Source organism: Pistacia vera, unplaced genomic scaffold (genome assembly GCF_008641045.1).
Source record: "Pistacia vera cultivar Batoury unplaced genomic scaffold, PisVer_v2 Contig282, whole genome shotgun sequence".
In the NCBI taxonomy this organism is placed as follows: domain Eukaryota; kingdom Viridiplantae; phylum Streptophyta; class Magnoliopsida; order Sapindales; family Anacardiaceae; genus Pistacia; species Pistacia vera.
This window is the reverse complement of record NW_022196093.1, coordinates 77,715-101,797: the sequence shown is the minus strand read 5'-3', so window position 1 is coordinate 101,797 and position 24,083 is coordinate 77,715. Positions and strand designations below refer to the sequence as shown.

At 33.2% G+C, this 24,083-nt stretch overlaps 1 protein-coding gene and 1 long non-coding RNA gene across 4 annotated transcripts; one reads left to right on the top strand and one right to left on the bottom strand.

The window, feature by feature from the left end:
- Positions 1–4,390: 4,390 nt before the first annotated feature.
- On the top strand, positions 4,391–7,817 carry LOC116134093 (LOB domain-containing protein 36). 3 transcript variants are annotated; one of them, XR_004128642.1, is made up of 4 exons: positions 4,391–4,528; positions 4,623–4,685; positions 5,304–6,292; positions 7,625–7,817. XR_004128642.1 is itself a non-coding variant. In XM_031419762.1 (3 exons), exon 3 carries the CDS (start codon positions 5,321–5,323, stop codon positions 6,239–6,241), a length of 921 nt encoding a protein of 306 aa, XP_031275622.1. In that variant the 5' UTR covers positions 4,391–4,528; positions 4,623–4,685; positions 5,304–5,320; the 3' UTR covers positions 6,242–6,422. The 3 variants fall into 3 exon arrangements, 1 of the variants encoding a protein (XP_031275622.1); XM_031419762.1 differs by lacking the exon at positions 7,625–7,817 and having other exon boundaries at positions 5,304–6,422; XR_004128643.1 differs by lacking the exons at positions 4,391–4,528; positions 4,623–4,685 and adding an exon at positions 4,875–4,944.
- Positions 7,818–19,835: 12,018 nt separating this feature from the next.
- On the bottom strand, positions 19,836–20,802 carry LOC116134067. Its single transcript, XR_004128641.1, has 3 exons — positions 20,765–20,802; positions 20,367–20,443; positions 19,836–20,272 (listed from the first exon to the last, which is right to left on the bottom strand). It is a non-coding gene; the product is annotated as an uncharacterized LOC116134067 (long non-coding RNA).
- Positions 20,803–24,083: the final 3,281 nt, after the last annotated feature.

Sequence of the window (24,083 nt, the reverse complement as noted above, 5' to 3'; positions counted from 1 at the left end):
AATCCCAGACATTGAATGAAAATGCGTGTTTGGTAAACATTGGCTGGCTAACAGTTATTATAAACACATATTTGGCAAAATCAAATTCCAATGGACATAATCTTTTACCTAAAGAAAATAACAAAAATAAATTGGCATTTTGTGATTCAGAAAAAAACACACTTTTTGTCTGTTGTACCAGTTTTCTACTACCACAACCCTCACAGTCACACACGCCAACTTCAACCGCTTCCGTTTCTTGACAAATCGTGAAATCCAGTCATTCAATGAACTACGTCGTTCCATTGTAGCTGGGTTAGGTTGATTCAATTAAATAAAAGTATTCTATTATTTTATAGCATTAATGAATATTTTTGTCTTTTATGAACATAATTCATTTGATACAAAACAAGAACTTTATTTTATTAAACACGTTAATATAAATCTTGGTAAATAATGTGGGTCATTGAAAACAAAATGGAGGAAACATTTTCAAAGGCTTTGTTTACTACCCATTATAAAGTCCATAATAGTTGGTGATGAGATGTTAACCCATTTCACATCGCACATTTCTCTCTGATTTTTTTGCCGGACAGGCACTACTTAAGAGATCTTTGGTCAATTTGGTTGAAACTTGAAAGTCAACAGCTAAAAAAGATTAGATTTTGTTTAAGTATGAGACAAAATAGATGATTTGCATTCATCCTCAACCTATCATTCCACCACCTGCTCCTCTATTCAGCGTTTAATTTAACCGTAAAGAAGATTTGTCATTTTCTTTAAGTTTTTTTATTCAAATATTACGAGGTGCGTATGGTTTAATATTTATACTCATATTTTCAATCTTATTTCTTAAATATTATTTGACACATTATTTGAGAAATAATATTATATTTTTTTAATTATTTTTAGGCCCCTTAAGGTTATTAATTTCATTAAATACCCTCAAAAAAAAAGTTTAAAAATTAACAAAAACACCCCTATCAACCCAACTTACCAAATTCTGACAACTATCATCGGTAGTAGCCGGAATCTATATAACGGCCTACACCACGACCAGAAATGGCTGGTAGTTCACCGACCATATCTTTGATTATCGTAGATGGACTTCTTTAGCCTTTTGTCGGCCAGGTCCGTGGTGGATGTGACTGGAAAAGGCCATGGCGACGCGTTACGACACACATCCTACCAGTCTGTATCGTAAAGCAATTTTTCGGCCAGATTCCAGCACTGGTGGCTGGAATCTGGTACTGCAGGTGGTGGGGGTGTTTTTGTCATTTTATATGTTAGGGTGTTTAATTAAATTAGAAAACTTAGGGTTTTTTTTTATAAATTTTTAAATTTTACCTCGTAATACTTCTCTATTCAACTACCCAATATTATTCTCAAAATCATATCTAAAATAATAAACCAAACGCACCCATGATCATTTACGTTATAATTTAACTGGTTCTTTGAGGTTTGTGAGATGTTCAATAGAACTCAAAAATTAAATAAATAAATAAATAAAGACTTTCTTCTACTTTCAATCTAATTCATCTTCTTTTACATTTAAATAGTTTCACACTTCCATTGAATTATGTTTGAATCAGAATAAGAATTTTGGAAGAGAGAGAGAGGAGATTACTAACATCCAATAGATGAATATCTGTGCAATAAAAAGATTGAACTTTCCTCTCTCATGAGAGGATATACAATTTAATGAAATGAAGCCCTGAGCACGCAATTGCTCACCAGCACACTGACTGACTGGGGTGTGTGTCTAAAGGGGTGAGTGGTTCGATTTAACATTCAACCATAACCCACTGTAACAGTATACCCCATATCTTCTTCATGTTTACTATTTGTCCCCCTTAACTTTAATTCCCATTCGGGTCCCACTCTCCATATAACAACAAATACACCGTCCTTTTCCCTTACGTCCCACGTTCCCACCATTCTACACTACACTACATTATTCGCGTCCCGTTTAAGGAAAGCGATTATCTGTGTACTCCCCCGCCCTAACACCTGTACACTTTTTACTTCCCTAAATTACCCTCTTTTTTTAATTTGTTTTCTATATTATCATTCCAATTATACTTCAACTATAATTCATGCATATAAATTTAAGAAATGCAAAGTCATCAAAGTAATTAAATAAGGACGAGTTCCTTTTACTTTTCATTCACTTGGGATTATCTAAATTTAGTTCAAATTATAATTATCAATAATAATATAATGATTTTTTTAATTAATAAAAAAGATAAATTAGAATCAGGATATGTCAATCTTAGCAAAAGGACAAGTAAAAGATGATAATTCCATTTGTAGAATAATCTAAACAATATAAGTTTTATATATTTATATTTAAATTTGTAATATCCGTTTATAATCATTAAAATTACCATTAAATAATACTAAAATTATGAGACTATATTCTATGATGATGAAATGAAAGGGTAAAAACAATATTTAAGAAAAGTATTTCTACCAGCACGCGGAATCTGTATCTCAAACGTGGCGCAAATACACGTGTGCATTATTATATACTACCAGGTCGGTCGCACTTTCAAGTGCTGACTTGTATTCACTTCGAAATTTCAACTCTTTAAGCCTCGAAATTATCAGAAATTCACCAAAGATTAAAAATTCAAAAAAAAATAATAATCAGATTTACCGGTGAAATAAGTAGCCGGTAGGGGGTGATAGAGCTGATGATTATCGTTGGGTGGGTTGCAGTATCCATTCTTCGAGGGAAGCTTAAGGTTTAGTCATTTCAAAAATGAATGCTAAAGGAATGCGAACCATCAAGTCATTCAAAATGACTGTCTACAAGGGCTCAATATCCGTACGGACTCTGACGGGGAGTAGCAGGTCACACATTAGCTCTCTTTTGCTGTGTCTCGTGAATCGTGTCTGCGCGCTGATGCAAATGAAGGTTGAAGAAGAGTATTAATGGGTGAATCGAGAAACGATGTGCTGCAATGTGCCAGTTCATTTTACGAAAATACCCTTATCTTGCTGAGGAGATCACTGCGTAATAATATAACAATAAAAAAAGTGATAGCACTTATTACAGAGTTACCGCACACGGTACCCGGACGTGTGCTGCCCACAAGGGAATTATGCCCTCAGTCAGTAAGCATAGAAATTTTGAAAGTGCAATTACCAGAACACCCTCGTAGCACTTTTATTAGAGTTTAGGATCAATCCCAGCACATTTATTTTTGTAAAGTCAATTCTTCAATAAAAGTTATGTTCTTAACATTATCAGCCTTTCTATATTTAGATATTAAAAGTAGCATTAATTTTTACTTTATAAAAAAGTGGCAATTTTAAGATATTGATTCAATAATAATTTACGAAATTGTTTTTACTTGTTTCTTCTTCTTAGTTTCATTATTGTTTACCTTTCTTTGTCTATATTTGGTTAGGTACTTGATGTCATGCCTACTTTATATTTAAAGAGAAGAAGGAGATGGTGTCATTGAGCAGAAAGGTGACGGTGCCATTGCCCAAATGACTATAAACCGCACATATTATTTTTATTGTTCAACTTAATTATAAATATGGGTGAGTTTCAAGAAATTTTCAACAATTATCATTTCACATTCTATAATAATTATTTCATTTTATTCCGGATATACTAGATAAAGTATTATCGTTTATTTGTTTTACTTTGATCAATTTAATTTCGATTATTAGTAACATTATCTTTATATTGATTCATAATCTTTTAACTTATTTTGAAAATATGATTCTATAATTAGTAATTACCATATCTCTTGATTTAAATATTTTCTTTTGTATTGAAAATATGATTATTAGTAACAAATATTTTCTTTTTAGATTGATATAGAAAGTAATGCTTATAATAGTTAAACAAATTTTAAAGTATAATTATATGACTATTAAATTATTAATTAATTATTGAGATATTATATCTGTTGACACAAAGATGTTGTTTTATGCATTAATTTCATAAGAAATATTAAAAACAATCAGTTTTGTGTGCATGCATTCGCTTATAAAAAAAGGTTTTTATTTTTACTGGCTACAACATAATTTTAATTCATTTATTTTCGCATAAATAATAAAAAAAGGAAATGACATTTTTCCAAAGGGGTATGAAGACTGAGGTGAGGAGGGACAATTTTGGCATTGAAGGGAGATAGTACAGGGACAAAGAGGTAACTCAGGCGAGCATTGAATACTTGCTCAGAATAAAAGGACCTACCCTTTCAAACCTTAATAAATTCACAAAATAAAACAAAATTATAAAATTATAATCGGACGGTCAACACCACCGTCTCAAAATCTCAACGGTACCCTATTCATATATATAAAAATAACGTCCTGCCCCCTCCTTTTTAAACTATCATTTCTGTTTCTCCTTTTTCCACATATTCTCTCTCCATCTCTTATTAATTTTTTTTTTTTTAAATTCAGTTCTTTATCGAAAATTAAACATTTCTTTCCATTCTTTTTCTGTTGGGATCGTTAAACTCAAAGATCGGATCGTGAACCCTAGTCCAGAGAGCTCTTTCTCTCACTCACCTTCTGTAAGGTCCGGTTGCTCCCATTTTTTACAGTCCGTTCAATCATTGCCATCCAAGCGTCGGCGTTTCATCTTCTTAGTATTTGTTATGGTTTTGCTGCAGGTATTATGGACCGAGAGAGAGAGACTGTGATCTGAACCGAGTTTTTTTAAACAAAAATCAAAGGTATACATAATATCATAGGTGACAGTTTTTTTTTTTTTCTTTTTTTCTTTCACTCTTTGCAATTTTTCGGAAAATCTTGAGTTTTGATATGGAAAGATCTTCCTCTTTGGATACGCAGATCAAGGAGATTTTTGTGATTTATTTTTTTCCTTTTCATTTCTTCTTAATCTTTAATTTTTTTTTTTTCAAAATGGATCTTGAAGGATCTTGTAAACCAAGAGTTTCTTGCATTACAAGATGACAATGAAGCGTGTGAAAGGTTAGAGCTTGTGCTTGAAGACGCTCTGATAGACGCCATTTCTATTAGTTTTCACATTATTTTTTCTCTCTCCTTGGAGAGAGTAGTAAGTATTGAAAGAACTGATGATGATGATGATAGTGATGATTTGATTGATTTGGGTTTTCAGTAAGGCTTTGTTTACAAGTAACTGTTTGATATCAGTTTATACTATCATATCGGTTTTTTAAATAGCAATGATATCTATTTTTTTGCGTGATTATGAGAACTTTTTAATGGCCACCTTACCTCCTTGCCCTTTTATCCCTCTTTTAAATGACTTTTAACTCGTATAAAACAATTCTTCTTACTGTCTCCCATTCATTTTTTTTTTTTATCAGTTTGGTAAAAAAAAAAAATGTCATCTTCAAACTCGCCGTGTGCAGCGTGTAAGTTTCTTCGTCGAAAATGCACGCAAGAATGTGTTTTTGCACCTTATTTCCCACCAGACCAGCCACAAAAATTCGCAAACGTGCACAAAGTATTTGGCGCTAGCAATGTTGCAAAACTTCTTAACGAACTGAGTACCAACTTACGAGAAGATGCTGTCAACTCGTTGGCTTACGAGGCCGAGGCTCGCCTTCGTGACCCAGTTTATGGGTGTGTGGGTCTCATCTCGATCCTTCAACACAGACTCAAACAAGTACAGAGTGATCTTTATAACGCCAAGAAAGAACTGGCTACATATATTGGCCCTCAAGCTATGATGCCTATATTACAAGCCCAAGCCTTTATGCCACAACAGCATTTGGGTAACCCCTCCTCTTCTGCAGTGATACAACAGCATGGCATGTTGCCGATGATGGGTATACCTACGGGATCACCTCATAATGGGCAGTTGGTGATTCGTGATCAACAGCAGCAACATCAACACCATCAGCAACAGATGTTTGAGGCTCAGCAACTGGCGGCAGCCGTAGCTGCGAGAGAACAAGAGATGTTGAGAAATTATGAGCAACAGCAACAGCAACAGCAGCAACAAGATCTTGTAAGGTTTAATAGCGGATTCGATGGTCCAACAGGGACGGTTACCGCCACTGGGTTTAACCATATGAGTGCTGCTGCTATATCACCTTCTTTGGCTCTGGGGAGTTTTGATAACCCATATCAGATTCAACCGCAACAACCAGAGCATCATCACCATTCACATCCTCATCAAGCACAGCTTCTGCTTCAATCACAACAGGCTCAGTCCCAGCCGCAGCAACAGGCACCACAAAGTCAACAGCAGCAAAAATCTGGAAGCGAGGAGGGCAGGAGTGTTGGTCCTTCTTGTTGAAGTTTTGAAGCTTTTTTCGCTCAGTCGTTGAAGCAAGTTTTTCTATTCTAGGTATGTTCATTTCTCTCTATTTGTTTTTTGGTTTTTGCTGTTCTGGTGTATGTTCATGTACATGAGGGATCTTGAATACTATATGGGCTTTAGCATTTATGAAGTTTTTTATTCTTTTATGTGTAATCTGTTGTTGGTTTTCATAAATCGGGCTATATCGTTATGTGACAGTGGAAAGACAAAATTACTCTTTATTGCATACAGCAGTAGGGTTGGGTAAGAGAATTATTGTCTCTTCCCCTGAGATGGATGTCTCATTCATCAATTATAAGTAGCTCCTATCTCAAATAGCAGCCTCAGATTTGCTTCATACTAAATATTAACATACTCATTGCATAATTGGTTAGGTCAAATGCATGTGTCAAACATGCATTTTGATTAATAGTTTGCTAAATAACATGCATTTTGATTAATAGTTTGCTAAATATATATAATTGATATATTCCCATGGCGGGACAGAAAGAAGGTAGCTAGCGGGGCTTTATAGGGATTTTCTTTTGTGAAATCAAATCATGATCTTGACTCATGAATGGCGAATGAGCAACAGACAACTTCACCTTCATCAGTATTGTTTGACTTGTGAGTGGCCAATGAGCTTTGGACACAAAAAATTAAAGTCTACTGCCCCTACTATTGTCATCTAATTTTTCCAACCTTTTGAGTGGTTTTGTCTGTGTAGATCTAGAATGTATTTTGTTTGCCTTTAATGTATGAGTTGACGGTTTTTACCTATGGTTTAATAATGCTTTTTTTAACCATACACTTTTAAAATACTAAGTTGTTATTAAATTTATATTCTATTGAAAACAAAAAACAAATTTGGTGAAAATTATTAGAGTTTTTAAAAAGAGGAGACTGATAAATCTTTTGGTAGTTAAATATTAATTTTGGTAGTTGAGATTTATCAGAATTTGATTTAAGATGGGTGATTATAGAAATCTTAATCACTCAATTGTTAACAATTGATGAGGTCAGTTAGAATAGGGTTTGAATAGTCTTGATGAGTGATGATCAGAGAAAATAATAGTGATAGTGTAGAATCTTAACTATATCAAAATTAAAAATATAATATAAATATTTAAATAATAAAATAGTATTTTAAAAGTTAAAAAAACGTTATGAAGCATTATTTAAGTGGGAAAAAAGTCATTTACTCTTAGTTTATTGTCGAAATTGATAGGTATTTCTTGTAAGCCAATCTCATTTGTTACTTAGTGAGTGACCAATAATCATAAACAAGCTATATACTATTTTACTGCAGAGTTTTGGAATAATCTTTATAAATGTAAACATCTAATGGCTTTTCATTTTGTCTTGTTCCTTTTGGTGAAGCTAATATCTGCCGCACACAAACTGAACAGAGAGAGAGATCTACAAATGGAGATATGGAAAGATTCACATCTGAGATCCGAAGTCAGCATTGTTTTTTGTGTTTGAAGAGAGACTTTTTCTGGGGGGAAGATACAATTAAAAAATGTAGGATCTGCATTGATCTTCGAGTACAGCTTTTTTCCTTTTGACTTTAGGAGCCCTTTAATTACAAACATGTAAATCAGAATTTGGGAAGGCTTATTCAAATTAAAAATATCTAGTTTCGTTCTGCAAATCTGTCGTCATCCTTTTGTCTCTTTTTGTTATCATTTGCACTAGCGTAAAAACAAATCCTCAAAATCTAAATTTGAAGAAAGGAGAGATTTTATGTCGTGCATGGCTGGCCCTATCATATGCATGGAGCAGTTTCAGAATATACAATGAATGAGTTAATTGAATTGATTAAGGTTCTGAGTGATTGCTGCTGCGCATAGATTTATCTGCAGTTGAGCCACACTGCCATGGTTTCATTCTTCTTTTAATTAAAGTTTTGGTTGACTATATATTTAATCAGATTATCTCTTTCTAATCACTGTATTGACTGGCTGATCCTATCTTTTGGGTTAGCTCGGAATTTTAAATCTATTAATCATAAAATTTCATTGAATAGGCTTGCATGAGCATGTGAAGTGCATTATAATATCATTAAACTGCAATACTGATTAATGACGCTATTCAAATAATTAATATTTCTTTCGAAGTACGATTGTACAAATACGACTATTCTTTTCAATAACATTTTCTTTTTGTTAACTACCTAGGTTCTTGAGTATTTTATCATCCTCCGAAATACATTAAAAAATAAAAATAATTTATTATTATAAAGTATATATGATCTTTATAGGTGCATTAATTATATATAAGTTATATTGAATCTCAATCAATCATTCTAAAGTGCTTTGATTCATTGGTTTATATTAATTATTATTTTTAAAACAAATTTTTAAAGTAAAGTTAGTCTATATGTACCTCAATTAATTCTCATAAAAATTATCCTACAATGATCAATCACCATGACCCTCAAAGTAAATCATAAGGCTCAGTAGAAGAATCAAACTTGAGACTATGGATTGGATCATTTGCAACCCCTTTTGGTTCGCCTTTACCATTGGACTACACATGGGTGGGTAATTTGCTCAAGTGTTTTACATGAGATAGTTACAACAAAAATACACAATTAAGGTTATGAGAAGTTTGGAGGGGTGGTAATATAAAATAAAGTGTGTTATGACTGAAAGAGTAGGGCTGACGTAGAGTCTTGTCCGCATAGGGTAGTCAGAACTCAGAAAGGTTCTGCAATCGATCAGACGCGGCCACGTCGCATGATGACGTGAGTGGCATACCCTTGTCAGTGCAGTGGGTGGACACAAGGTCAGCGGATGGTTTGAAATCGCCCAAGTGTCCAATCCCTGCACAAGTCGAGGAAATCACTCAAGCAGGTGAGCAATGGGACGTAGAGAAGAATTTGCACGGTATCCACCTGCAGATTTAGTAATCATTACTTTGATTCATCCCACTATAAATAAAGGTATTCTCTCTCATTTACGGGATTTGCTAATTTCATTCTGGAATAACACACCCTCTCTCCCTCTCTCTCTTGTACTCTCCAAGTTATAACTCAACTCGTTGAATGCGACCTGCCATTACTCCCATTAATACAATATCAGTAGACGTATGATTCGTCTTCGAGCATCCGAACCACTCCAAACATTGTTTTTTACCTTTTACTAAGCTAAATATTTCCATAATCACGTGTGACTTCTAAGTCCGCTTAGCATTTTTCATGTGCGTTGGTGTCAAAATCAACCATCAAAAGGTGCATGTGATTTGGAAATTACTAGCTAGGGTTACAGATACAAAGCCCTTTTCAATTTCCGTAATGTTATATAGGCCAGGTAAAAGGCATGGGGAGTGAAGAGTGAAGGCACTGGCTTTGTCTTCCTTAATGAGGAAAGGGCGAAAGGCAGCTTGGCATGAGTTTTTACATTAATTATTAATGCCTCGTTTGAAGATTTGAAAGCGAAGTAACACTTAAATATTCATTAAATTAAACCCCCAATATATACACTGTTATTTCAGGGTCTAATAATTGATACTTTCTTCACCTACTTTATTATTATCCTTGTTTTGTACAGACAATAAATAAATCAACTCCTTCGTTTTTCTCTCTCAATATTTAATATTTTTACTTGTTACGTCATGTTTAATCTTATTTCTGTCATTCATTAGATTGCAATATTATTAATAACAAATTTCCATGGTTTCACAAAGAAACAATTTGAAATTAAATAGATGAGAAAGAGTGTCTTGAAAAATCATGGATCGAGGCTGATTCCACCGCCTGGACTTCCTCCACATCTTCTCCAAACACCGAACCAATAATTACTGGCCTACTTTCCCAATATTTCTTAATGCTAAACAGTTAATCTTGGAGTTATCGACTACTTCAGTATTAATGAGTCATGTAGACGTATTTGGGGGTGATGTTGCCTGGTCAATGGACGGAGGCGATTTCGGTCTTTTTCATGAAAAGCCCTTAAAGGATTTCTTTAAGTTATTAATTCAGTATTGAGTTTAGGCTTAGGATTAGGAATCCTTGTAATACTAGATTTTAATTTTTTTTTTAACTGTTTGTGATTTGTGTATTTACTATTATTTTGATGTTTGTATCTCTCTATTTGTTCAATCACCTAATACTTACCAGTTGATGATGGTACTGCCATTAATTGAAACAATCAGAATAGCAACCGCATTCTGCCAACCAACATCTGTAAAACCCCCCATTAACATCCACAGCATCAGACACTTAACATAAATCTGCAGTTGGTCCAGGTGGGCGCTGGCTCCATCCGGAAAGGAAGACTGCTAAGACACTAATAGTGTAGAGCAGCAGCATATACCTAGATCCAAATGGGTATTGGATTCCAAGTCAAATCACAAAGCCCATGCATCACTTAAATAATCACTGTATTTAATTATTTATATGATACTGTTATTGACAAAGTGATTGACCTGCGAAATATTCTCTGTAGGGAAATATTGTCAAAAAAACGCAAACCATCTGATTGAATATGGACAAAACAAACTTTCTACATTGTTTAGAACAATAGATGCCATTCAAAGGCCTCGTTGGGTATCTAGGAGTACCAAACATGAAAAGACTAACATAAACCTATAAGCAAACAGCATTAGGCAGTAGCCAGGAGCAGGTTAAGCCTCCCACAGATTCCCACAACAAAGGCACACTTACTGCTGTAACAAAGCTCACCAAGGACTGGAAAGTCAAGCTGTTGTCAGCACACTGATATGCCAAGTCAGCAGCTGATCTGGAGACAGTAGTGTAAAGTCTTAATAGTTAGACTTTTAAGAGTATAATGATCCAGGAATTTAGGAATCTGTCTGTTACAACTAAATCTGGAGCAATTGCTTCAGCTGTATATATAACCTTGTACTGTAGCCTTGTTAATATGAGAGCCAACGAACTTAACGAAATTTCCGGCTCATATAGTTATAATTGCTATGTCAATTCAATAATAAGAATAAAATTGAAGCGTAAAATTTCAATGGAAAGGCAAGTAGGGGAGTGAATGGGTTGGTGGGTCAGTGGTCCTGGAACGCTGCGTTTAAGATAGAGATGCAGATTAATAACAGTGAGTTTGTAGGTGGGGCTGGGGTAAGCAAAGGATGGGCCAATCCAAGAAAGATGATATTTTAGCCCCACTTTATAAGCAAAACACCACTCGATTTTGTTGTAAATTGTACACAATTTGACTTAAATCGATGCCAATGGAAACTTATTAATTATCTTTCTTTACTAATCTATACTCAAATTGATTCACCCAATTGGGCTACATCCACAAAAGTGGTAAGATAAAGGTTTCCACTATGAAATCAAACAAGTACTACAATGTTTGCTAAGCACTCAACTCCTCTCCCTCAAGCAATCAATGGAGTATCCTAGAGTTCTAAGTTGTGTTGGCACCTTCTTGCTAATGAGTTTCTTGTGCCTCAATTCTCACCTTCTTGCCTTACAAACAACTAGAGCTGGTCAAGGACTTGTCCCAAGTGGGCCTGGGCCTAGGCCCGTTTGGGACTGGTCCCATTTGGGACTGGTCCCATTTGGGACTAGTCGCTCATGGGCCTAGGACTGGTCGCTCATGGGCTTGGGATCGGTCCCAAGCCTATGAGCAATTTCAAGACCCGGACCGGTCCTTAGGATCGGTCCTAGGCCCATAGGATCAGTCCTACGGGCCTGCAAAATCTCATCTTCCCCTTATCTTTTTTATATTTTAGGGGCGAAATGAAATTTTGTAGGGGGTTTATGTAATTTTCAAGGGCAGTATTAAATGCTTAAATTTTATAAAATTTTATTTTAACCCTTACAATTTCGTCAATTTCAAAATTTATAAGGGGTTTTTTGTAATTTTCTAAGAGACTAAAAAAATAAACCAAAAGAGTTTGGGGCCGGGCCTGGGACTGGAGGAGGGCCTTGTGGAAGGACCGAGCTCTCCTCCTTAGGCCTAGTTCGGTTTTGGGACCAGGCCTGCTAGGATCGGGTTTTTGGACTCGATCTGAAATGCCCAGCTCTACAAACAACTCTCACTAAACTCTTGTGTTAACTCTCTAGAGCTCAAAAATACGTTTATATAGTTGCTAGGATGTTCCCATCTTGCCCCTGATGCTTAACCTTCAAAAAACCTTCAAACATGAAACTTTTCATCACTTCACAAAGTTTGTTCACTAGAATCACTACAACAAACTTGATTTGCTATATCATATTTTTTTTTTTTTTTTTGGTGATTAATTGAAGTACGCCCAAACAAACCGACTCATATACCACGGTCATAAAAAATATATCAAGAATTTTCTTGCAATAGCTATTTAGGTTCTGATTTTGGTAGCGAAAAAGCTTCATAAAAAGATTCAATACAACAAAAAATATTCACTATACTGAATCCATCTTTCCAAACTCCGTTGCCGCCAACTATCTTACCAAATGCAATTCAATTCCTCCAAAATCCCGATTGCCATCGAGGGAAAGATTTTTATATTAAAGTTTAGCTAAATCGAATAGAATTATCATAAGTTTAATTTTCATCTTAGGTTACGATTATAAATTACTTTTGTTGTAAGTGAATGCTGAAACGGCGTCGTACTGGGTTAAATGGAACGGTGCCGTTTTGAGACAGCTCCTGGATGATCTTGACCGCTAATTCAGAAGGAAAGCCAACGGCTGAGATCAAGCCTCCAGTCAACACTATAAAAGGATTAGGGTTTCCTGTTGTAACAGTAGATCGAATAAAAAGTTGAGAGCAGTTTTCGTTTTTCCTTAGAAAACTAGGGTTCTTTATTTGGGTCCAATTTTCTGTGTAATCTGTGGGTTTCTTGAGTGGTTTGGGTTAATCAATCAAGTGAAGAACTGCTGTGTTCTTGTTATAGGGATTTCCAGGTTAGAGGAGTCCTAGGGCAGATTACGAGTTCAGAAAGTGTTGTTCGATCTGGGTTTCTTGAAGAGTCTTTCTTTTGTAATCGTGACTGTAATCGGGTGTTCTTTAATCATAGTGCAGCGAACTCTCTTTCCAGAGTTCAACGTGGATGTAGCTTGCTCAAATCGAGCAAGTGAACCACGGTAAAGATTCTGTGTTTTGTTTGTGGTTTTCTGGTTTTCTTGTTTGTTTCAGTTTGCATTATAGGTTGATTGCATAACAACTTTGTATCTTCAATTCATTCTTAAATTTGTTGAATTCTCTTCAAAATCCTTGAAAATTCCAACTTTATGTTGACTTGATTTGTGGTTATATACCCCTTTTGTTAAAGAAAATTTGCAGCATTGAACTCCATGCTCCTCCTCCACTTGTAAAAGAAAAACCTATTATTTATACTTTTATCAAACACGTGTGGAATAGAATTACTGTAATCACACATAATAATATTAAAATTAATGATAATTTTTAGTTTTAAATAATTTGATACAAGCAGTATCAGTTAACAAAATTATCTATTCTTGAAAAGTTTTGTAATCTCTCACTAGTCAAATATTCACTGAGTATCATGTAGAGAGAATCCAGAGAATTGCTAGCTTAAAAAAGGTGTTCGTCTAAATTTTTTATCCTTAATCCAGTTATAAAATACTATTACACAATGACTATTTCTCACATATAAAAAAAAATAATAATAATCATTTTCTAATGAACCGGAAAACGTGAAGATGTTCTCTAAATATTATTACTATAAAAAATACATATATAAATCCACATTAATTCATTCTCTGAGACAGTGTGTGCAACCCTCTCGCCAACTTAACGTCTCCCAACTGCAACAATCTAATACCTGCAAAAATAAAGAAAGCAAAGGGGTGAGCTATATATGCTTAGTAAGTAAATCAAATCTAACTATGCTCTTACTCCGCTGTCCCTGTTTTCACTGTACTGCTTCTAAATTTCTGATTGCTTTCTCTTTTTATTCTCAAGCGTATTACTTAGTAGTCTTCTATTTTTCTCAAATCTTTCTAAATCTTTCTAGTGCTGTGCTATTCTTTATCATTTTATTTCTCTTTTCTGCTAGATTATATCTTTTTATTTCTTTCTCTACTCAATAAATCGCTAAGTTTCCTTACTATTTGTCATGTTTCTAATTTCTATTCTTTTCTAGCATATATCTAATTTCTGTTCATTTCTCGTATATCTCTAATTTCTTTTCTATTCTTGTAAGCTTCTATTTTCATGGGCTTCTATTTTCTTTTCTTCTCTATTTTTATGGGTTTCTATTTTCTTTTTTGGCTAGTCAGACACGCAATAATAAAATAAACTCTTTAATCTATGCATAAATGCATAAGATGCAATGCACATAAAATGTCTGATGCATATGCAAATGATCTTGTTTGTATTCTTTCTGAAAACTCTTTTCTAATTCTTTCTGAATTTTTTTTTCCTTTCTTTCTGAAATTCTTTATGTTTTCTATTTCTTATTCTATTTTTCTTTCTTTTTCTCTTTCTGTATTCTGTTCTGGTTTGCCGATCTGACTAGGCTGAGGTATGGATTTGGAACCCTGGCCGTGTGAGCGTATTCTGAAATTCTTTCTAGGTACATCCTCATCCACATGCACTTCTAGTAGACTATACAACTCTGTTTTCTATTCTGAGGCCACTCACTGATGGTGGCATGCATGTGGGAAACTTATGCATCTCTGTCGCCACTAACTAATGCAGCGAATGCTCACAGGTTCCCTATCGCAACAACCCTCTGAAAAGATATTCTGTAAATCTGAAAAATTAGCTAGACATTTTCCAATAATTTTAACATTTTTGAAATACATGCTATGCTATGTCATGTATTTATATGTTGTCTATGCATAATCCCAAAATACGTGCCTGACTCTGACATGTATTCTATTAATTCTAAGACTTTTATTTCTATATTTTTCTGGAAAGCCCAAAGTTCTATTCTAGTTACAGGCTTAACTTAAATATTTTCTATTTTATTCTTTATTTTTGAATTCTATGCATCGTATGTACGTACGGGATTCTATAATTTCTACATAATTCTGTAATTCTTCAATTCTATCATACTATGTAAAATGTACACGTACACAATTACATTATCTCTCACAAATTCTACTCTTCTATAATTCTTTAGTGAGATTTTAAAAAGGCACAATTTAACTAGGGAATGAATTCTATATTTTGGGCAATCTAATTTCTTCTATAAAAATATATGTTATAACTTAGGTATTAAGTCTACTAACTTGCCCAATTATGCTACTAGATTTTATCAATATATATATATGCAGTGGCGGATCCAGAAATTTTTTTTAGGGTGGGCCAAAATAAAAACTAATTACATTTTAATATTTTTGTCCATTAATATTTTTGTTAGGGTGGGCCAAAATCCAAAAATGATATATATTAGTATTTAAAATAAAAAAATTGAGGGTGGGCCAAAAGTGGGCTGGATCTGCCCCTGTATATATGTATAATCACATAACCATGTCATTAAACTACTCTCTAATATTTTCTAATGTTACAAACATGCCTTGTACAACTTTCTAAATACAAATTTTAATGTCATAAGGCCCATAAATTTGCATTCTCTTAACATGACCATCAACATTGTTATATATGCCCTTCTTTCTTCTTTTCTTTTGGCTGCATTCTATACATTAATCTATATTTCCTATTAATTATTGTAAATACAATCTAACATTTAGTATAACATATATTCTTTGGCTAAATTCTAATTTCTTTCTAACATTCTTAACTAAACTTTTGGCCAATACAACAGATTCTCAAGATCTTCTAGCACAATTATATGAAAACTATACTCATACCAATCGATTTCTAAAATGGTCATGTATTTAATACATAAACCAAACTTCTATTTCTTTGATGTTTCTTTTGATATCTATACTTGGGAAAGTTTTTCTATTCTTTATACAATAAAATTACTTATTACATATTGTTTATAACTAATCTTAAAACAAGAAATAAGAAACAACAATATATTCATTTGGCCAAGTCATTCTTTGAATGATCTTTCTAATTTCAAGCATACAAGCTTGACAATTTATTGTGGCATATTGTAATATTATAATATAATTACCCATCTTTTAATATAATTAATTACCCATCTTTTACTATCATCAATACTACACTATTGCAACAATTTAATATGCAATTTTTGCCATCACTTTTCTAAGGTCATAAGTTTCAAAACTCATAATTCAATTACTAAATACAATATGCCATTCAAACTAATGTTAAAAGTTCAAGTAACTTGAACCATGCACTAAATGTCATTCATTTCATTGAACTAACATAACCAAGTGTTATTCTAAACTTTGGCATAACAAAATCCATTCTTAAACACTTAAACTCATACTTGGTCAAGTCTAATACAACCTTTTAACATCAATTCTTTCCTTTCTCAAACAATATATGATAAATTCATGCATGAATTTCTTTTTGAAATTTCACCAAACACTTTGCATGCACATAAGTACGTGGCAGGCCACACCTCCACATCTCTCTAAATACCTTAAAGTTGGAAGAAAATTCAACGAAAACTCAGCCCATATTCTGGGCGAATTCAACACTTCCAAATTCCAACATCAACTCTTCAAAATTTCATCCAAGGTTCAACCAAAACATCACATCTACATAACTACTCATCTTGGCTGAACTTCTACATATTATTCTCCATCAAACAAGCATCTAAACAGTCAATACTTCTTATCATACATCATACACAAACACTCAAGAATCAATTTACACATATGTTACTCAAATTAAAGCTTAGATTGGGTTTACTTACCTTGAATTTGTACAACACTAATGATTCAACCTTCCTTTGCTAAACTTCTTTTCCTCTTGGACCTTTGGATGCTTTATGATTGAAAATCTACAAAAATTTAAGCTAAACCCTATGAATTCTCTTTGAAATTTGATGAAGAAGCTTGAGAGAAAATGGATGAGAGGTGGCATGCTCAATGGATGAAAATGGCTAGGGTTTTTTCAATTGAATTTCTATTCCCATTTTGCCCTTTCACTTTCTAAGAAATTTCGTCTATGTCCTTTAGTCATTTACCGAATTACCCTCAATTGTATCATTTTCTCCACATTATTTTGCTTCCTTACACTCACCACTTTTTCATCTAGTTGTGAGTGAAAAGACCGTTTTACCATTATTCTTTAATTTCTTCCTATTACTTTACAAACACGTATTTATCTTGGCATCATATCACGTGTATTTTTCATAATCTTTCTACCACTCTATTCTCATGGTTAGCACACTTAATACATTATATTTATCATACTCACTTTTCACTTGAACACATGATTCTATGTGAAATGATCATTTTGCCCCTATTGAAACTTTTATGGAATTCCTCTATAAAACTAGTTAAATATATTCACTATGACTATAAAATAATCCCTACCATATTTCTGAATGTAGGTATTACAAGTTTTAATACAAATCAACAATATTAAAGATACATAATGGGATTGCCACTATTGAAAATTATGAAGATTTGAGAATAAATATTGTTATAATTGGGTTGAAATGATAAAGATATGATATAGATATAGGATCATTCCGGTGGTAGAAAGGACAAGTTAAGTATGCTGAACCATTCATATAAAAGTAGTTTCTCCATTAATAAAACCAGTTAGTTATAGGAAATGAGCAAGAGGATTAAGTAATTAAAATGAGTCAATACTTTTAGATGTTCCCTTGTTCAAGTAGATACTCCTTCTGATTTTGTGTAAGCAAACACTCCTTTATGCTGAATATCTAACCAAATATGGTGTTGGCAGCAATATTATGACAATGAAGAAAGTAAGATTAGTTGATAACATTGATAATCGACTGATAATAATTGGAATGGTGGAGAAGATGGGAAAGTGAGTACCCCCGAAAGCGTGCAGAATGAAAAAGAAATTCATTATATAAGTTTGACATTAAAGAAATAAAAGGAAGATGGGAACGAAGTCATACAAGGTTTGGGAAAATATCTTTGTGTGGGCTCATCGTATCTCCTCACTAGATTCTTAAGCTGAACAGATTTGACTGCTTTGTCGCATATTATTATCATGTTCCTATTCAAAGCGACTATATATATATATATATATATATATATATACACACATTAAAAAAAAAAAAAAAAAAAAGAGAAGGATTAAAACTATATTAGCTTGATTTTCCGATTATTAAAAGGATTGTGTTTGGATTCACGGTATCCTTTGTTGTAAAGGGCACTATACCAATAGATATACCGTAATCAATTGGTCATTTATTTGGTCGTTAGTAATATCTTAGGCCGTGTGTTGACAACGTTTGCCAATAGGGTCCAACAACTATCAATTAAATTATTTAATATTTTTGTTCTTATTCTCATAGCAACCCTTAGATTAAGAGAGAAACATTATAGCTTGAAATTGAATACGTCTGAAATGGATGATGAGACTAGTATTGGGTAACAATTTCAAAACATAAAAGCTTGTCAAGTTTAATTATATATAAATAGAATAATGATACTCATCTTAATAGGTATATATTTCAAATTTCATATTTAAAGTATATAATATGTACAATGATATGATAATACATATATAACAATAATTATAATAATAATGTGAAATTTGAGATATATTATAGGATGAATTAATAATTATTACTCTATTTAATTAAATATTTGGCTATTCTGTACCTTCGTATCATTAATCATAAAGTATCTTGTAAAAGTGGATATTATGTTATCGGCCAATGGGTAAGCGGCGATCGATAAGTTTATGAATGGATAATTTAAACAAAGTAAAAACCCTTTTAAGTTTAAAAAAGTAGAATAAATTAATGGTATAAAATCAAAGAGTGGTGGCGTGTGAAGCTGTTCTAATCATTGGTAGTGATTAGATAGATAGATTAGCACTAGTGCTGTAATCAAAGAGTGGTTTTCTTTTTGTGGGTGCACTTGTTTTAGTTGAATGAAAAAACTTTTATACAGAACAATATAAAGCCGTTGGCATTCACATTCTAGAATTGCATTATTGCTGCAAATATGTGAAGCATATGTACAGCTCAATTTATTGATTCTTGGAACATATATAAGGTTAAGTTTTCTGGTGTTTGGAAGAATGTTAAGCAATTAACATGGAATTTAATTAATGCATGCATGGTTTCAGTTTATGCTGCAAATTGAACTGAAGAAGAACTGGTTTCTGTAAATTAAGCAGAATTGTCAAGTATTGTTGAGGGAAGAGGACATGGACTCTGAAAGAGAACAAGAAATGAGAAGACCATGAACTTCAACTTCAATATCTAGGCAACTTACTGATTCAAGCAAAGATAACCTGCAAATTAAAAAGATAGATAGAACTAATATTTATCATAGAAGATGTTGACATACATTTGACTGTGCACACTGAAGGCAAAACCCTAAAAATAAAACTCAAAAAAATTTGACACAAAGAGCAAGCATCTTTTGAACCCCAACGTATATATCCTTAAAGAGAGAGCTAAATACATACAAAATAAACAAGCAAAAAGTAATGAAATGAATATATCTGGTGCAATTAGTGAGCTAGACACAGGAAAAATAGAAAATTAAACTTCAACGGCAGATTCATAAGATCAAAGTTTAGATTAAACATACATTATATAGAAAATACTCTAGAAATATCCTTACAAATCCATAGACAAACATTAACACATAACATAACAGTCACCGTTATTCTTAAATAACAGAGGAACAAATTAAGGAGACAACTAATTTGTTTCATGATATCGGCAACTGCAAATCTCCTTTCGAAAGTGCTGTGTTTAAATTAAAGCCCTCTGCTAGTCAGCTATATTATATATTTATTTATGGTAATAATATGACTTCCACGTTCATATAAATATTTTCATCTCTGCAAAATTCATAGGGGATGATCATGGCCCAGTCTCAGTTCCCAACCATCATCAGTCTTGATGATGAGCTTCAGGCCTTCTTCCAAGGGCAAGGCACTGTGGAGAACAAGCCCTGAACATGCTCAGGTTTGTTAGCTCTCCATGAGCCATCCATATTTCATTTACTTTGGTAACTGAAGAATTTCTGACGTGAAGTCTGTATTTCTGGTGGAACATGAAAATTCAAATAAGCCATCCATAAAGGAAATGAAAAGCCAAGAAATAATAAAATCATTCAAAAAAAAAAAAAAACCCTTACTTGCAGATGGCTTTTTACTTCATCAGACGTGAGCCCTTCAACTTTCATGTATTCTTTTATTTTCTTAGGAGTGGCTGCTGCTAAACAAAATAATTAATTATATAAAACTTATTGAAAAAAAAAAAAATACTTCAAATAGAATAGTACTACAACTCAATTGATGGTTTGTTAGAACTTAAATGTATCATCTTAGGTTTGTTTTTCTTTTTGGATTTTGTGATAACTTAATATGGTATGAAATCTAAAGTTCTTATACTGGAATCTCATTCAATCATCTTAAAGGCTTTTTTTGGTGACATCAGTACCTTCAAATCTCACCCAAAATAAACAAATTATCATGAAATTAAAGACTCAGGCAGTAAATGTCCACTTCTGAACAAGATATTAAAGGCCCTGACCTTGCCATCCTCCAAGATGTTCAAGTGCATCCAAAAAGAGCCTGTGAAGTTCAGGCGCGGCAGGTCCTCCTTGCTTCTTGGGACAATAACAGTTGTTCTGCTGTGTACACGAACTTCATTCGGCTAACTTTGCCTCGACGGGTGGCAAGAGCTAGTGAAACTCCTTTCCTTGTTCAACTACAACCTCTCTATCAGATTCTTCTCAAATGCCGCCTCTCTGTTCGTCATCACTAACCTGAATGGGGTTCTCGATAGCAGACAGATCTTCTTCTTCACTTTCCTGCTAACAAAGAAACCAAAAGTGATAAACACCATTTTCCTAAAATCTAAAAAAAAAAAAAAAAAAAATTCCATATACCATATTGTTTCTGATGCTGAGTACACCTGTTTGAGATCATCGTTGTATCAGAGCCCCAAATCGGAGCAGAAAATCATCCACTCTCTTTAGAACTGGAGTATTTAAACCTATCCTTTCAACTTCTTCTCTGAACACTTCAAGTCCATGAATTTTTGAGTTTAGAGCGTTGTTGCGGTTTTGAGCACTGCATTAACTCCTTCTTCACCCTCTCAATAGCATACAAACCCATATATATCGTCATAAAATAAAACAAAAAATCAAACACAAAAAGAAACCAAGAAAAGAAAAATGATCTTTGATCATACCATCCTTTAAGATAAGCATGCAGAGAGGAAGCTGACGTTCAAAAACTTGGATCTTCTTCACCTCATCCTCCAATCTCTTACAGTAATCAACAAGCTGAATAACCTCTGAGACTCCCCGGTTCTTGCAACTTCCCCAAGAAAATCATTAATTTTTTGAGGAACAAAATCCAAGTTTAAATCAAAGTTCTTGAGTTCCATGGGTGCTGCTGTAGCTACTGTGTTTTTTGTCTTCTAATAACTTAAGGGAGATAAGGATGACAACGAAACTAACCTGTATGTGCATTTATATGGGAAGAGGATAGGTTATTATATTAGATTCAAAACGCAAGGATTCCTTAACGTAAACACAGTAGACCGCACTGAGTCGTCGCATAACAAGCTTCAACTCAGTAACCGGGTGGGAGAGGTACAGTAACTTTGTTTTCAATCGGTGACTTTAGTAACTTCTGCTGGGTGGCTATTGAGAAACTTAAACGATGTCGTGATATTATTTTAAAGAGTATTTTATTATATATCTTATTAATTTTAAATATAAAGAATAAAGTTTATTCAAAAAAATCATAGAATCTTAAAATTTAGGAGAGAAAATATATTTTGTCAAGAAAAAAAATAATAGAGAGATAAATCATAAAAACTTATAATTTATTATTAAAATTAAAATAAATAATGTGAGAGTCAAACTCATTCTTAATTTATATTTAAAGATAAAAAGTCTGTTGGACTTAAAGGTGGAAAAGTAACGCCCGGCCCGCGGCGGGTTACTGTTTGGCGGGCCGGGCCTAACCCGCCGCCAACAAAGGAGGCCGGGTTAGGCCCGCCATTTTCTCCAAAATGGCTGGCCCAGCCGGCCCGCCAGCCTAACCGCCGGGTTAGGTGGTGGTTGGGCCGGGTTAGCCCGATTTTCCTTTTTTTTTTTTTATTTAACTTTCAAATAAATAATTAAAATATAATTGTTTTTAATTAACTTTTCTAATATCAATAATTCAATTCAATTTTTTTGTTAACATTTCAATATTAATTCAATTTTGATACAATAAAATATAATATAAGAAAATTAACTTATTGGAGTATGGAAATTGGAATTTGGAAAATTGGAAATATGAATTAAAAATTACAAAAACTAATAAAAATTAAAATATGAGCAAATTGCAAAAACTAATAAATGAATAATTGAGAGATTAGAGATTAGAGAATATGAGGGAATGAGAGAATTTGAGTTGTGAGAAAAATGTGAGAACTTAGGGCCAATTTATAGGAAAAAATGGGAAAGAGAAATGACGAAAAAGACCATTTCAATGGCTATAAAACGGCTATATTTCAAAGGTAAAGGGGTAATTTGAAAAATAAAATAAAAATTTTTATTTTTTTTTATTTTTTTCGGCCAACCCGGCGGGTTGTCGGGTCTCTTGCAAAAGAGACAAAATAGCAACCCGCCGGGTTGCGGGTTGCCATTGTGCAACCCGGCCCGCCCGGGGGTTGCTGTCGGGTTAGGGTCAACCCAGACCGCCATCTTGGCGGTCCGGGCTTAACCCTCATTTTCCTGGGCCGAGTTAGGGTTGACCCGCCTAACCCGGCCCAAATTTTCCACCTCTAGTTGGACTCTTGTTTCTATGGATAAACTCTTTATAATAAAAAGTTTGGGTCATATAAAGAGTCATTTGGAAATACTCTTAAAAATAACACTGGGTAAGAGCATCTAGAATTGTGCTCTTTATTTTAAAGAGTATATTCGTTGATTTCTAAATATCAAGAACAATTTTTTTTTATTCAAATCTAATAGACTCTTTAAATTTTAGGAGTGATAACATATTTTTTCAAGAAAGAAACTTAACAAGAGAGATAAATTATAAATAAAATGCATAGAAACTTGTAATTTATTATTTAAAATTAATATAAATAGTGAAATTTGATTATCTAAATGTGAAGAGTCAAACTCATCTTTAATTTATATTTAAAGAATAAAAAGTTTGTTGACCTCTTATTTCTATAGATAAACTCTTTATAATAAAGAATTTGAGTCATATAAAAAGTCTTTTAGAGATGCTCTAATAAAAAGTCAACATAAAAAGTTGGCCTATAGGCTTGTTTATATGGAGACTATAAGAATAAGAAAAAGCGTAATATTACGTTAATAACTTAATCTTATAAATTTTTTCTCACAATTTCGACGTAACAGTTTGTAATTTGTTAACTTACAATAGATGTTAATATTATAAATCAAAAAAAATTTATTGATAATTTATATTTTCTTTACAAAATGTAACGTGGAATTTATAATACCAGTCATTATATTAGTAACATTTTAACCTCAACTGGGGATCAAACTAAAAGACATTAACATGAGGTTACATTTCACTAATGGCTATTATTGAAAATGGTGATGGAAAAGGTGGACATAATTTTAATTTCAAGCCTCCTTGGAAGGGATTTGTGTAAAGGGCTTTCAAGTATGTTTAAATTTAAGCACATGTTTTAGATAAATGTAATATTATTGTCTCTTTTATCTATAAAAAAATCACTCCAACCATTCCAATATATATGTCGTTTTATACTTATTATTTTTTTCTAAAATAAGTGTCGTTTGACAAAAAGTTGAACAACCTTCTCTCTTTTTCTCGTTTTATGGTCTTGTCTCCTCTCTTTTTCTCTAGCCCCT

Coding starts and splice junctions, on each gene's coding strand:
- LOC116134093 (XM_031419762.1), top strand. CDS start 5,321: ATGTCATCTTCAAACTCGCCGTGTGCAGCGTGTAAGTTTCTTCGTCGA.